The sequence below is a fragment of the Saimiri boliviensis genome, chromosome Y (assembly GCF_048565385.1).
Source record: "Saimiri boliviensis isolate mSaiBol1 chromosome Y, mSaiBol1.pri, whole genome shotgun sequence".
Taxonomy (NCBI): Eukaryota; Metazoa; Chordata; class Mammalia; order Primates; family Cebidae; genus Saimiri; species Saimiri boliviensis.
Genome location: NC_133471.1, coordinates 20000761 through 20017905, shown reverse-complemented (window position 1 = coordinate 20017905; position 17145 = coordinate 20000761). Strand labels below are relative to the sequence as shown.

The window sequence follows — 17145 nt, the reverse complement described above, 5'->3', positions numbered from 1 at the left end:
TGCTAAAAAGAGAATAAAATCCCTGGGAATACAACTAACAAAGTATGTAAAGGACCTCTTCAAGGAGAACTGTAAGCCACTGCTCAACAAAATAAGAGAAGACACAAACAGATGGAGAAATATTCCATGTTCATGGTTAGGAAGAATCAATATCATGAAAATGCCATACTGCCCAAAGTAATTTTTGCATTCAGCACTATCCCCATCAAGCTACCAGTGACCTTCTACACAGCACTGGAAAAAACCACCTTAACCTTCCTAAGGAACCAAAAGGGAGCCTGCATAGCCAAGTCAATTCTAATCAAAAAGAAAAAACTGGCAGGCATCACTCTATGAGACTTCAAACTATAATACAAGGGTACAGTAATCAAAACAGCAGAGCACTGGTACCAAAACAGAGATATAGACCAATGGAACAGAACAGAGGCCTCAGAAGTAACATCATACATCTGTAACTATCTGATGGTTGACAAACCTGACAAAAACAAGAAATGGAAAAAGGATCCCCTGTTTAATAAATGGTATTGGGAAAACTAGCTAGCAGTGTGCAGAAAGATTAAACTGGACCCCTTTCCTGACACCTTACAATAAAATTAACTCCAGATGTATTAAAGACTTAAACATAAGACATAACACCATAAAAAAAGAAAAAAAAATAGAAGAAAATCTAGAAAAAAAATCATTCAGGACATAGGCATAGGCAAGGATTTCATGACCAAAACACCAAAAGCATTGGCAACAAAGCAAAAATATACAAATGAGATCTAATCAAACTCCACCGTTTCTGTACCACAACAACAAAAAAACACTCATTAGAGTGAATCAGCAACCAACAGAATGGGAAAAAATTTTTGCAGTCTACCCATCTGACAAAGGGCTGATATCCACAATCTATAAAGAACTAAAACAGATTTATAAGAAAACAAACAAGCCCATTCAAAAGTGGGCAAAGGATATGAACAAACACTTTACTAAAGGAGACATACATGAAGCCAACGAACATGAAAAAATGCTCATCATCACTGATCATTAGAGAAATGCAAATCAAAACTACATTGAGATAACATCTCACGCCAGTTAGAATAGCGATCATCAAAAAATCTGGAGACAACAGATGCTGGAGAGGATGTGGAGAAACAGAAACACTTTTACACTGTTGGTGGGAGTGTAAATTAGTTCAGCCACTGTGGAAGACAGTGTGGCACTTCGTCAAGGACCTAGAAATAGAAATTCCATTTGACCCAGCAATCCCATTACTGGGTATATATCCAAAGGATTATAAATCGTTCTACTATAAGGATACACGTACAGGAATGTTCATTGCACCACTGTTTACAATAGCAAAGACCTGGAACCAACTAAATGCCTATCGATGACAGACTGGACAGGTAAAATGTGGCACATACACACCCTGCAATATTATGCAGCTATCAAAAAACGATGAGTTCGTGTCCTTCGTAGGGACATGGATGAACCAGGAAACCATCATTCTCAGCAAACTGACTGCATGTTCTTACTCATGGGCAGGTGTTGAACAATGAGTACACAGGGACACATGCTTGCCTGGGAATTACCTAGAAGGGAGGCAGAGCAGCAAAGATTGCTGCCTGCTTCTTCCACTGGTTGCTTCGTCCCAGAAGGGTACCTGGCTGACATCAGCCAGAGCTTTCTTACAAGTTGTGACTCCCAGTTAGGCTATATGAATGGTGAGAAAATCACTTGAGGACACAGCCTGTCCTTTAATGGAGCTCGGTCACTGTTCTGGGGGATCCGTTTCTTTCTCATGGCTGTTTGGCAGAGACGTTTATGTCTACTGATGCAAAACCCAAAACCACCCCTTTTCCCAGGTGCTCTGCCCCAGGAATGTGGGGACTTCGTAGGTCTCTGATGGGTTTCTCTCTCTCTTTTTTTTTTTTTTTTTTGGAGATGCCCTGCCCAGCAAGAAGGGAATCTGTTTGACACTGTGCCTGCAGAGGCCTTGCTGAGCTGACTTGCTGGTCTCCACCCAGCTGCTGTGTAAACTTTCATATGGCTTTGTTTTGCCTCCCTTTAGGCCAGGGAACCTCAGCAATGGTGGCCGCCCCTACCAAGCTCAAAAGTAATGGGTCGAGCTCAGACTGCTATGCTTATTGTGAGAATTCCAAGTCTGTGGGTCTTAGCTTGCTGGTCCTCATGGGATTTGAACCCATGGAGCTAGGTCACTTGGTTCCCTGACTTCAGCCCTCTTTTTCAGGGGAATGGGCAGTTATGTCTTGCTGGCATTCCAGGTGCCACTCAGCAGAAATGGCCACCCAGTGATAAGCTGGAAACCCAGTACACTGGTAGTGTAGGAAGCAGAGGGAAAGTTTCCTGGCCGCACGTTGTGTAGACCATGGGCAAAACACAGTATATGAACTGGAGTGTTGGAGTATCCAGAAACGTCCCTAAACCCCCTATCCCTCCTAATGAAGTTAATCCCTCAGTATGGGATACCTCCAACCCTGTGGTGGCCGGACACCACACACCAGCTAAAATACTCCTGAAGAACTCTACCCACTTTCCCTCATGTCCTCAGTTTCCCATCTCAAAAACCCACTGCCAGGGTCTAAAGCCTATCATCACCCGACCTCTGGCCCAGGGACTCCTTATCCCCACTACTTCCCCTTGTAATACTCCTATCTTACCAGTTCAAAAGCCGACCAGTGACTACCGCCTAGTTCAGGACCTGCGCCTCAACAAGGAGGTGGTACCCATTCACCCGCTGGTCCCCAACGCATACACTCTATTATCCAGCATTCTCTCTGCTACCTCTCATTTTACAGTTCTTGACCTTAAGGATGCCTTCTTTACTATTTCCCTTCACCCAGTCTTATTTCCTTTTTGCCTTCACCTGGACTGATCCTTACACCAACCTGTCATAGCATCTCACCTGCACAGTCCTGCCCCAGGGATTTAGGGACAGCCCCCATATTTTTGGACAAGCCTTAGCAGCTGACCTTAACTCCTGCTCCTTCCAACCCAGTCTACTTCTCCAGTATGTGGACGATCTGTTACTTTGTAGCCCCTCCCTCTCTGTGTCTCAACAACAAACTGCCACTCTCCTTAACTTTCTTGGATCCAAGGGGTACCAGATATCTCCCTCTAAAGCACAGTTATCAGTCACATCAGTAGTCTACTTAGGCATTCGCCTCACCCCCAAAACTAAAAGCCTAACAACTGACCACTGGCCGGCACTTCTTTCATTGCCATCCCCAGAGACTGCTGACCAGATTCTTTCCTTCTTAGGATTTGTACGGTACTGCCGTCACTGGGTACCTAACTTTGCCGCTCTCGCTAAATCTCTGTATGTGGCAGCTAAGGACACACCCATGGAACCCCTCTCTCATCCCAGAGTTGTAAAACAAGCTTTCAGAACCCTACAAACTGCTCTGTCCACGACACCTCCACTTCATCTGCCAGACCTTAACCATCCCTTCCACTTGTTTACTGACGACAAACAAGGGATTGCAGTTGAAGTCTTAACCCAACCCCTAGGTCCCATGTATCGTCCTGTTAGCATATTTATCAAAACAACCTGATCCCACAGTCAGGGGATGGCAGCCTTGCCCGCGGGCACTGGGGGTGGCAACAGAACTTACCAAGGAATCACTAAAACTTATCTTAGGCTAGCCTATCTCGGTGTTCTCTCCTCATAGTGTGACTGACCTCTCTCACAAATCTCTCCCTCACCTAGGACCCTCTCCCCTACAGGATTTTCATCTACTCTTTATTCAAAGTCTGTCAGTTAGCCTTCATTCCACTTCTCCACTCAACCTGGCTACTTTGTTTCCCCTTCCATCCCCTTCCTCCTACCCATTCCATTCCTGCCCTGAACTAATGGATACATTTGCTAAACCTCGGAAGGGCCTGTCTGACATTCCCTTATTTAACCCAGGGACCTTACCTTTTAGTTAGATGGGAGTTCAAAAGTGACACCGGAGGGGTTGCGAAAAGCCACCTATGCAATAGTTACAGATTCAGCCACCCTTGAGGCACGCTGCCTCCCTGATGGGACCACATCACAAAAGACAGAGCTCATTGCCTTAACCCAAGCTCTCACACTAGCACAGGGAAAGCAAGCAAATATCTATACTGATTGAAAGGATGATTTACTTATTACCCACTGCCATGCTGCCCTCTGGAGAGAGCAGGGATTCCTTGTACGAAAGGGTCCTCCATAATTAATGCTACCCAAATCTCTAATCTGCAGACCCTATCACTGCCCAAAGAAGTCGCTGTTATCCACTGCCAAGGGCATCAGGCCCAGCAGGATGCTGTTTCCCAGGGCAATGAGGGGCAGATGCGGCAGCAAAATCCTTAACCAGTACGAGGCTAGCCCCCACTCCAGTCCTGTTTCTCTCCACGGCCACGCTGCGAATTTATTCGCCATCAGAGAAACAGGCCTTCATATTTAAATGGGGAACCAAGTCTGATCAGGGTTGGGTCTTCCTGAACAATAAAATCGCCCTTCCCTGGGAACAGGCCCTAAATCATTGCTGAAATACACCAACCCTTACATATAGGGTCCAAAGTGTTGCACCATTTCGTGCAGCCCCTCTTTTTCTTGCCAGGTCTGCAAGAGATGATTAAGCAAGTACACAAGGCATGTGTTACCTGCTCTAAGGTCTCGCCTCAGGGAAGCTTAAGGCCACAGTTTCCTACCCACCAAATGCGTGGCCATCTGCCAGCCCAAGACTGGCAAATTGATTTTACCCATATGCCCATGCACAGAAAACTCTGCTACCTCTTAATCTTTGTAGATACCTTTTCTGGATGGATTGAAGCCTTTCCCACCTCCAGGGAACCGCAGACATGGTGGCCTCCATCTTAATCCGGGAGATTATCCCTCATTTCGGCTTACCTGGAAGCATTCAGTCAGAAAACAGTCCAGCATTTACAGTCCAGCTGGTCCAGCTAGTCGCCAAGTCTCTCAACATCTCCTGGAAACTACACATCCCCTACCACCCTCAGTCGTCGGGTAAAGTTGAACGGGCTCACGGCATCCTCAAGAATCATTTGGCCAAACTCACCATAGAGGTAAAACTCTCCTGGCCCACACTTCTACCTCTTGCTCTAGCCCGGATCCGAGCCACCCCATGGGAGCCAATGGGTCTCAGTCCCTTTGAGTTGCTATATGGTAGGCCTTTTCTAGTTTCTCACAATCTCCCAGTACAACCACCTCCTCTGGCTTCTTACCTTCCCTACCTCTCTCTCCTCTGCCACTTACTGAGGAAACACGCGGACCGTACTCTCCCCGTAGTTCCGGGACCAGAGGACTCCCACCTGACTATACCTCTCCAGCCAGACAGTGTCCTCCTCCGGGAACTTGAGCCAGGGTCTCTGCAGCCCAGGTGGTCGGGACCCTATATCATTATCTTAACTACCCCAACTGCCGCCAAACTTTTAGGCCACACCCCTTGGTACCATGTGTCATGCCTCAAACTGGCTCCCAAGAATGACCAGTGGAGGGCCGAACACTTGGGCCCCACTTGCCTCTGCCTCACCCATAACCCGTACCCGTCAACTCCTAACCCTTCAAATTCTCCTCCTAACAATCCTTCTTGTATCCCCTCTTGAAGCTAACCCTTACTATGTCTGGTGGTTCTACCTTCAGGAGTCCTGGACAGTAGGCTGAACCACTAAAATCCAATACCTTGCCCAAGCAGATTGCCAGCCCACAGGCCGCCAATCAGCCATAAGACTTGATTCTCCTCCTAACAATCCTTCTGGTATCACCTCTTGAAGCTAACCCTTACTATGTCTGACGGTTCTACCTTCAGGAGTCCTGGACAGTAGGCCATACCACTAAAACCCAATACCTTGCCCAAGCAGACTGCCAGCCCAGATTTCAATTCTCGAAATCCAAGTCCAGTATTATCAAGAACTCCTGGAATAACTTTGGCCTCTGCTTTCTTTATGACCAAACAAAAAACTTCTGTCGTCCAAGGAGTGATACCTATGGTGGATGTCCATATGCTTCTTGTGTTATACACAGACCCTTCAGAACAGACACCTCCCCAGCAAGTAAAATGCTTTTCCTCAGCCAAGGTGAAGTGTCCCTTATCATCCATGATCCCTGGGATGCCCATTGGAAAGAGGGTACTGCAGGTAAAATATACACTAGGTTTACTAACAGCCACTCCAGTGGTACCTGGCTAATATTCCGTTCCTATACACAGATCGTACCCGTGGAAGTAGAACAACTCAATTCGTTAAGAAATTCCATCTTACAGAATGAGGCTACTTTAACTGACCAACTTAAGCCCTCAATTCAACCCAGGCCCTCAAACTACGCTCCCCAGCCTTTCTCCTGGCTAAGTCTAGTACAGCAAGGGGCTTACATATTAAACTTAACCGGGGCCACAGATTTCACCGACTGCTTTTTATGTACCTTCCTTAACAAACCCCCCTTAGCCGCAGTTCCCGTCCAGAGAGGGTTCAACCTGTAACAATCTCCCATGGGGCCTGACACCACCTTGGTTAGTATCCCCTTGTTCAATGTACATTCTCAAAGTCTCTCTCTCTGCTATGGGTCAGCCAGCAGCCCCCGCCTCAGGTGCACCACCACGGCAGAAGTAAAATCCTCCCTTTACGCACCTCCAGGAGGATAATTCTGGTGTAATGGAACCCTAAGGAAAGTTATTAATCAAAGTTATTAATCCATCCCTCCCTTTCCCTTGTGTGCCTGTCACACTAGTCCAGCAGTTAGAAGTGTATGGACAAGCTGAGTTCCTATCCCTTATCACACTGTCCCCTAATCACCGAAGCAAACGAGCAGTCCTCCTCCCAATAGTAGTTGGCCTCTCTTTAGCATCCTCTCTAGTAGCAGTTGGAATAGGGAGTGGTGCCATGGGCTACAGCGTCGCTTCAGCCGCCCAACTGGAAAACAAGCTCCCCGTGGCTATTGAAGCGTCAGCCACCTCTCTAGCCTCCCTCCAGCGACAAATCAAGTCACTGGCTCAGGTAACTCTCCAGAACCAACGGGCCCTAGACTTACTAATGGCAGAAAAAGGAGGTACCTGTCTGTTTCTCCAGGAGCAGTGCTGCTATTACATCAATGAAACAGGCCTTGCGGAAGAAAATGTCAACACTCTCTATCGCCTCCAAGAGAACCTCCGCAGGAAGCAGAGCGCACCAGCCTCGTCTCTCAATAGGTGGCAATCCCCCATGCTTACCTGGCTGACTCCCATTATTACCCCGTTATTATTTTGTGTCTTCTACTAATACTAGCCCCTTTTCTTCTCAAGTTTTTACAGTCCCGCATAAGAGAAATTTCCAGGGTGGCTGTTAACCAGATGATGCTTCACCCCTATTTCCGACTCCCAATCGAGGCACCAGCCAACTGACTCCTTGCCCCCACTTCGCCACTATTCAGCAGAAGTAGCCAGAAAGAAGCAGCATCCTATGTATCATCAAAAAGGTCGGAATGTAAGGCTGGTTGCCTCACTGGGAGTTCCAACATGCCCATCTCCCTCCCCACTTGAAAATTACATTATCAGAATATGCCCATCATCTAGCTCTGCCTTGGAAATCCCCTCTGCACTCAGCACTTAGCCCACTCACTGGAAATCCCACCTACCTACCAATAGCAGCTCACCCCATCCACATCCTGTTTCTCCAAATCCAATCGAACGCCTTCACTCCCTAAAAAACCCCACTCCTGAGAGGAATCAGGAGTGACTTCCCTGGCCCCTCTCCCCGCGACCACAGAACCTCGCCCGGGAGCTGAATAAATTGGCGTCTAATTTTCTTCTGCTGGCCTGAGTTTCCTCATTTTTAACTCGGCAATAAACCTTCAGAGAATAAACTTTGCAAAGATGAACTGAATTATTCTACAAGGAACCTTAGATTGTTTTCTTTGATACTACATTGAGTATCTTAAATACCTGTGGTTATTAGCATATGAAATGTGACTTGCTCAAATAGTAGTCAAAAACATTCAGCACACTGTAAATATCTAGCACAAATAAAAGTAAAAAAATCTTAATATTAGTTCTTTATATCCTTTAAAAATAAATATATTTTGGACATAACAGTTAAATAAGGCATCTTTCCAAATTATTTTCACTTGCTGCTTTTTTAGTTTTTCAAATATGTTAACTAGAAATTTGTTTCCATATGTGGCTCACATTAATTCTAAGGTACAACCCTGCTTTACAGCAATAATATAAGAAGCACAAGTAAAACCATGGATTTTGCTGCCTATGTGCTCAACTTTTGAAAAGTTACCTCCTCCTGCACAACTTGTATAAAGATGATTATCTACCGGCTGATTCAGTCTCTCTCAGATATGACACAGACTTAACTTACGAAGTATAATTTTATTAACAAGATTTCTAGGAAAGTTTATATTTCCCCCGTACAAGTCTCTCCCTTTCTTTTCCTCTTTTTTCTGTTAGAAAATTATGGATAATGAAATTGAAAGCAAAGGCCAAGCAAGAAAATCTCCCTTAAGAATGGGGGGAAAAAAAAATCTCCCTTAAGAATAATCAATCATGATATAATTTTGTAAATATGTCATCTCTTCTTTTCTCCATAAATAGTGTTTGTTTCTAGACAATTTAGGGCCTTAAATTTTTCTCGTTGGGTTAGTTTAATAAAGTAATTCTTAAGTTCTAGCCTGTGACTTCCATCAGTTCAGTATGAACCCAGACCACAACCAGTAGAGCTTGCAAAAACATTTGAGTTTTCTATTTTAAAAATCTTCAGAAGATAACCCATAACCTAGCTCAAGACATAAGGCCTTGATTTTATGATTTTGGCCCATTTTCTTCAACTTCATCTCCCATCACATTGACAGGAGAAAAAACAAGCAGACATCTTAATAAAATATGCTCTCATATTATTCTGTGATTTTCTTGTGCAAGAAAATCTGTTGCCATCTTCCTTTAAACCCACATCTCACATATAGCAAATCCTACATATGTGAGCCCCAAAAATCTGGGAAGTTACGAGTAAAAAGCAGTGAGATTTCTCTAGGCAGTAAAAATGTGTCAGCTATAAAGCAAAAAGAAAGCAATTAAGTTTAAAAACTGTAAAACACAGAGAGGTCTCCAAAGTTTCACCAGTATCAAAATTTAAGTTCCACAAAAAAGAAAACAATGAATAAAATTAAAGCTTCAGTGATGCCTATATGCAACTAAATTATAAACTAAATGTAATACATTGAAAAAATTGCAGAAATTGCTGAACCATCTGGTGGAAAAGCTGGACATATGTATGAAAACAAGGAATTTTTTAGCAGAAGTATGTAAATATAGTAAGAATGACAGGAAGATGATAGAAACAAAAGTAAACACAGAAAATGGATGAGATGTGCTTTATCATCTATTAAACATAAAAATAAAAATAAAAAATTGACAGAAAAGTAGTGCACAGTCACAGACATCTGTGAGACAACATTATGTACTTGCAAGCTACAAGTGAAGAAGGTAAATGAAAGCAGAGAAAAATGTTAAAAGACCAGTAAAGAATTTTAATACGCACTACCTCAATGAGGTATTCAAGTCGGCATAAACAGGAATAAACCATGGTGAACAGTAAGTACCCTTGATATGCTGTGTTTAAAATGGCATTGTACCCAAATCCCAAAATCTCAGTAAAATCATTAGAAACATACTAGAAAAATACCAGTGGAGGTATAGTCTACAATATACCAAACAAGTATCCTCCCAAACTGTCAATCAAAAACAGTCTGAGAAACTGTCACAGTCAAAAGGAGCCTAGAAAGATGTGAGAAGTAATAATGTTACATTCTGGATGGGATCCAAAAATAAAAATTAGGTTAACACTCCGGAAATCGAATAAAGAATGAACTTTATTTAGCAGTAATTCATCAATAGTACATAATAAACTACAAAAAAGGTACCAAATTTTATCAATAGGGGAAAAGCGGGTTTGGAATTATGCATAAGTACCCTGTGGTATCTTTGATATAATCCTGCAAACCAGAACTATTAAAAATACAGTTTACTTTTTAAAAAAATGAGGATAATGATCAAAACTGATGAAAAACATCAACTGACGTATCTTTAAAAGCTTAGTAAATTCTCAGCAGATAAAGTACAAGGAGATTAGCAAACGGTGGAATAGAAGGTCCTCTGTTCATACTCCCCACGGTAGCAAAAACTTGGCAGTGATTCACAAAGAAAATGGGACCTTTGAATTCCAAGGAGAAGACTACAAAATTCCTGAGACCAAGAACTGTTTTGCAAAAGCAGGCCCATGCCCAGGTGGCAGTGTTGACAACAAGGTCTCCAACTATAGTCCTATCACCCTGTAGCCTCAGTCATATTGGACTCATAGAGACGCTGAAACTGCCCTCTAAGTTGGCTACAAACCTTCTTAGTCTCAGGCCAGCAAAGAGTTTTGCTTAATTAGAAACCCACTCATTAGACAAAACTCTTGTCCAGTATCTGCCCCTGAAGTAGGCCTACTAATTTGTCAAACTGCATCTCTTAAAGCAGCACTATAACACAGCTCCCGCTACTCTTAGCCACAGTTTAGAAGCAGTCCTATTTATATAGGAACCCTTATCAAGATAACTGGAGGCATGCCTGTTTACTCTACCAGAGGCAGGCACACAAAACTAAGTCGCAGCAAATTCTAAAAAAGCACTGTCACTAGATTCCTCCTACTAACTAATGCACTGTAAGCAGTCCTACCTGACAAGAGACTTAGCAAGTAACAAGCCTGCTATCTCTAGACCCAGTGCCAACCTTGAAACAAACATTCATCATAGCACCAGCCATACTGACCCAAGGCCCTAAAAACAATACTATACGAAAACCACTAGAAACACCTGCTTCAAACCTTAGTACTAATAGGTATGCCAACCACAGACTCCACTACATACTCAGCAGCAGCCACCAACGTGGCTCCAACCCCACTCAGTGATCCCAGAGGCTATCCCAACACCCCAGGATCCAGGAAGGAGATCTGTAAAGACTAGAAGGGTGTTTGCTCTTTGAATACAGAAACAGCCAAAATTACACGAGCAAAACAAATTGATAAAGTTCCAGTGACCAAGCACAAAGAAGTAGAAATATACTACATGGAAAGGAATTCAAACTAATCATCTTAAAGAAGCTGAATGAGATGGCAAGACAAGACAGATAAGTAAAAGAAATCAAGAAAACAATGAATGAATAAAATAGAGCCTAAAGAAATAGAAACTATTAAAAAAAAATCCTAGAACTGAATAAAGAATATCAAAATAGAACATTAACAGGCAGTCTCAATATCTGACGTAAATATGAAGAAGAATCAGTAAGCCAGTTATATAAGGTCATTTGAAATTAGTCTGGTAGCTGTTTCAAGCTGGTGTTGGGAAACAAGAATAAAATTAGCCAGCTAGATGAACAGAAAAAAGAAAGAAAACGTAAAAGTAAAGAAAGCATACAGGACCTATAGAGTACTATCAGAAAAACAAATACACATTTTTACGTTACAAATACATAAAATCTCTCAAGGAAGAAGAAAAAAGAAAAACAGCTGAAATAAAGAGAAGTCAACAAAATAGCAGGATAGGAAGTTCCTTGTTCGTATCCAAACGAACTGAAATAATCAAATACCTAAATGTAAGAGCCATAATTATAAACTTCTATAAGGAAAACGGGGATAAACTTTTATGATCTCGGACTGGTAATGGACAAATGGCATATATTTAAGCTAGTTATTTGATAGTAAAGACACAAGCAACAAAAGAAAACAATATTCTATTTAACATTTCAACATTTTCATTACACATACAGTCAAAATGTTTTTTTCCATCATTTGCAGCTTGCTTGTTTCTGCTTTTTGGCTTTTATGTATAATGCTGCAGTGAATACCCCTGTAGTTGCTTCTGTTTGAACATGTAACTTTTGTTTTGTTTTATGCCTAGGAGTGGAATTGTTTGGAGAGACAGTAACTTTGTGAAGAGCTGCTAGGTTGTTTTCCAGAGTAGCTGCACCCTTTTACATTCCCACCTCAACGTTTAAAGACCTGTTTCTCTATATCCTAACCAACACTTCCTGACTGTCTTTAAAATTTTCATCATCCTAGAGACCATGAAGTGATCTGTTGTGATGCTCACTGTCCTCATGAATGTTGTTTGAACATCTTTCTATTTTCTGACCATTAGTATACTATACGTTTATTTTTGGACAAATGTCTATTCTGTTATTTCTTGAGTTGCAACAGTTTTTAAAAATATGTATCTGGTTGTTGGATGCTTACATGATTTGCAGATGTTTTCTCTTATACTTTTGAGTTGTCTTTTCAGTTTTGAGAGCCTTCTTTGAAGGATCAAAAATTTTAATTTTAATGGGTTCCATCCAAATTTGTCCAGAATAGGCAAATATATAGAAACAGGAATGAAATTAATGGTTGCTTAGCACCAAGTTCAGGGAGGGAGGTGGAAAGTATGGTGTTTTATTTAGATATCATGAAAATGTTACAAAATTAACTGTTGTGATGGTTGGACAACTCTATGAAATACATTAACAACTACTGAATTGTACACTCTAAATGAGTGAATTCTATGCTATATAAATTGTATGTCCATAATGCCATTACAAAAATATCAAAATAAACTTATATTAATATATGTTTTGGAACTAAGTAGCTTTCATTTTTAATTATATTTCTTTCCCACTCAAGTAATTCATGAAAGCAAGCAACAATTTTATTTATATTAGGGATCAACATATGGGCCTTCAAAGTTTGTGACTAAAACAGAACTTACCCTTTACCCAAATTATATTATCTATGTAGCTAATCCTCACAGCAGTTAAATCCTATGACAAAATAAATGTATTTTGAGAATGATATGCCATAAAGAAAATCAAAACTGGTATTGAAAATTTGTACTAACCTTCCAGTAGTCAGCCTGTAAACTGTAGTACCTCTGATACGCAGATAATGCTGAAAAAGAAAAAAAAATAAAAAAAAATTATGAGTCAAATCATATCCCATTTAAAAATCCACTGTAAGACATGAAATACTTTAATATAAGCTGTCAAAGATGCCCATCTATTAACTAACAATAACAACCAAATAATCTAAATTTTATGGCTTACTAATATTTAATCAGGTATATAAAACCAGAATCAAATCTCACCCATGCACTGAAACAAACACAGTATCTTAGTAATTCTTTAAATTAATTTGACCTCCTTCAAAGATCAAAAGTAACATCAATCTTTTATAGGTATTCCCTAGTATAATAAAGTTTTCCAATTTTTCTTCACATGCAATTCACTTTCTAGAAAGATAAAAATTCAGTCACCTAATGCGCAAAATAACTCTCTTTGGGATGCTTCCCTTTACACAATCAGTATTACCTAGGCCACCACTACCTATAATTTAATTCTAAGTTAGACCTCCCTCTCCCCTAAAACCTATCTAAAGGTATAAAATGTATTCAAATTAAATAAAGCGGTTGTTCCAAACAGCCTGAAAAAAAAAGGGCACATAAAATAAAATCACAAAATAAAAACACAAAAAATAAGACCTATAAGTACATTGGAATGAGTGGAAACATTAATAACAACAGAACTAGGAAAACCCATCAGTTTGTCCAATAAACTCAGAATCTCTGGAAAACAGCTTAGCAGTATTACATTCCTGGGTATAAGCTTTTAGAATAAAATATAACCAGCATTGAATATCACCCAAAAGTCAAAAATAAGTTGGTAAGATTTTAAAAGAAAAAATAAACTGAAAGAAGCAAAATGCCAAAAGTGGCAGACTGAATGTATTGTAGTATGCTGAGGAGTCTGTCTTGAACAAGCATTTTTACAAATTTCAGAGATTTTTACAATTAAACTGTAAATGTTACTTCAAACGCTTCCACTGAATTTAACCACAAAAATTTAAGGGGTCGGGAGAAGCCTACTGAGGAAAATTGCTTTTTTCAAACAATCATAAAATGACAAGAAAGAATTTTAAAAGAACTAAATTTAATGCTTGACAGTAATATATATAAGAACCATCTTACAAGATAGGTTACATTTCTATGACTAAAATGTTCACTTTCAAAACAAAAAAAAATGTAAGGGAGCAACATCAAATAAAGAAGCCTGAGAAGATCCACAGATACTTTATCTCGAACAGCAACCTCAAAGTGTCTCCATAATTGTCTTAAGAGGACTAATCAAATCGAGAATCTTTTACATAAGAAAATCTAAGTTTTCAAGAAAAACAGTGAAAACCTGTGGTATTTTAGACAGAACTCATTCTTTCTCACCTCAGTCCTACCCTGCCCCAGCTCAGTAAGGCAGGATTACTATACCCACCAAAATACAGTATTCCCTATTGCACAAACTTTTACTTTAGGGCTAGACTAACTCCTCTACAGATGTAGGCTACCAACATTTCCCCACTCCGCTCAGTATTGAAGAAAATATATTAAAAACAAGTGCAAATGAGAAGGCAAGAAGCTGCTTTGCTCTCCCATTCCCACAATGGTTAACAGGAAACTCTAATGCAGGTGCTGCAGACCACGAAAACACTGATGACCAATTGCTCTTGAACCAAATAACTCTGGGTAGATTCCATGTAGAGAGGTAAGCAGAAAAGACTAAAGACTATATATAGGTCATGCCCAGTGTCTGTTCCTAAAGCACACAGATCATTTCAAGAGAAGTAGCCAGTATATCAGGCTCCAGCCCTTGAAATGCAAAGGTTCAACTGTGGTAGAAAAGCAGGCTTAAGATCACAGAATGCAGTAGTTTCTTTTCTAGTATGAATTTATACATAAAAGAATTTGGAGATGTTCAAGCCCAAGTATATCACCGAAAACATAGGGATTTAGTAGCTCCATAATAGCAAGTATCTAAAGTGCAGACTGGCTAGAACTTTTACAGAGAAAAACATGGGGAGAAAGAACCACCTGGGTTAGAAAAATCCTGAAAGAGAGACCTTCAAAAGGTATTGTGCGAATGAGTAACGTAGGACACTGTTTAGCATAAAAACTACAAGTAACAATTAACAAAAAAAAAAGAGAGAGAGAGACAAAAATCAAAGAGCCTGACAAATAACATATTAGTAAACTCCCACCATGTTACAGGTTATCTTTTTCCCTTTTATCCTACATCTGAAACTGAAGAAGCCACCATTCCAGAAACATCAAAAACCATGAAGGCAGGTAGGGTGGTACTAATCTCCCTTACTAAAGGACCAAAGAAAAAGGCAATCCAGCAAGACAGAAAACAGAACATGATCTGTCCACTCCAAACAGCACAGAAAAAAAAAGTTGCCTCAAACCACCTCTCTACACAAAGGCCAAGCAGAAAGCAATGACATCTATCACATCTCAGGCTACCTATTGGGTTAATGTGAAAGAAAGCCAAATAGGGATCAAGAAAAGATTGAGGAAGATGAAAATAATCCATCGTTATTGCTGCTGGCTGGGACAAGGCTCATTTGTCCCCAGCTGAGGGTACCCCAAATTTCACATCACATGGCAGAAAGAAGCTGCTTGCACATGTGAGTGGTGTCAAGAGTGTCCCAATGGAAGTCAGCATTTTAACCACTGGCCAGTAATAAGGAAGCCTGGAACAATAATGCAACATCAGTGGAAACCATCTAGGAAGCCACAACTGTCATTTCAGTTCAACATAACAAAAAGCCTAACTCAGTGAAGACTCTAAACTTTAACGTTCACCTGGCAGTAACAGACAGCAATATCATTTACTGTGTCAGATGTAACGAAATAGACACCTAAAATAAAAAGATTAACATAGATGCACCCGAGAGGTGCGGTGGCTCCCTCTGGGAGGATTACACCTGTAATCCCAGTACTTTGGGAAGCTGAGATGCACGGATCAGTTAAGGTCTGGGATTCGAGACCAGCCTGGCCAACACTGTGAAACAGCATCTCAATTAAAAATACAATAATTAACCAGGCATGGTGGCATACACCTGTAGCTACTCGAAAGACTGAAGCAGAAGAATCCCTTGAACCCAGGAGGCAGAGCCTGCAGTAAGCCTAGATACTCCACCTGGGCAACAGAGTGACACTGTCTCATAACATAACATAAAAACTTAGAAGACCTAGTCAAAAATCATTCACCATATCAAAAAAAAAAAAGTATATCAAACTGAATGGAAAAAGATAGGTAAAATGTTTGAATATATGATAAAAATTAAACTGAAATGATAAAAGTGCTCCAGAGAGGAAAAAAAAAAATCACAGTATAGAAACAGAAGATACAAAAAGCAAACCACATTCCCCACATATAAACTCTAAAATATTCTATGTTAGAGACAGTGGACTCCCAACTGTTCCTGGGCTCTCAGCAACAAAGGTAATGCCACAAAACTACTTCTAAACTCTTACTTCACAAACGTGTGGAAGGAGATACACTGTTCATAAGAAGGGCAACAGAAGCACCAGTTCATTGAGTACATAAAAGTGCAAGAAATTGCCCATCATTCTGATCGTCACCTGCTTCAGTGAACATGACTAATAAACAAGAGTCAGGACCTCTACAATACTGTTGTGTATGTCCATGCATGACGTCGTGGCGCAGGCCTGTAGCCACAGCTACTCAGAGGGCTGATGAGGGAGGACTACTTGAGCTAGGAAATCAAGAGATTGCAGTTAACCATGATCGTGCCACCACTTCCAGCCTGGGCAACAGAGCCAAACCTTGTCTAAAAAAAAAGGAGTGGGGGAAGTGGGATACTGGTTGGTCAAAGGAAACAAACTTTCAGTGAGATAGCATAAGTTGAAGGGATCTACTGTAAAACACAGTAACTATATATTACATACCTGGAAAATTGCTGAGAGTAAATTTTAAATGTTCTTATCAACAAAAATATAAAAATATGTGAAGTAATGCAAATGTTAATTAGTTTAACAATTCTACAATGCATACATATTTCAAAACAAGTTGTTGCAAACAAGCCGGATACAATTTTTATATGTAATTTTACAAATAATTTTTTACAGGAAAAAAACTTTACAAAAGGTCCTGACTACTGCATACATAGTACACAACAACAAAAATTTAAGTTAATTTTCCCATTTTTTATGAGTAGCCTTTAAGAAGTTAAAGAATTTATAAGAATTTTTTAATAAATGAAAACAGAAGCAACTGTCAAGAAAACAAAAAAGAAGGAAGGGAAGAAAAGGGACGA

At 40.6% G+C, this 17145-nt stretch overlaps 1 protein-coding gene across 1 annotated transcript in view; it reads right to left on the bottom strand.

The window, feature by feature from the left end:
* Positions 1-17145, bottom strand: part of LOC141583002 (histone demethylase UTY-like) — a 219099-nt gene that overhangs the window by 177305 nt on the left and 24649 nt on the right. Inside the window, exon 4 of the mRNA XM_074392434.1 lies at positions 12875-12924. Coding sequence (XP_074248535.1) covers positions 12875-12924 — 50 coding nt within the window. The remainder of the gene's footprint in view (positions 1-12874; positions 12925-17145) is intronic.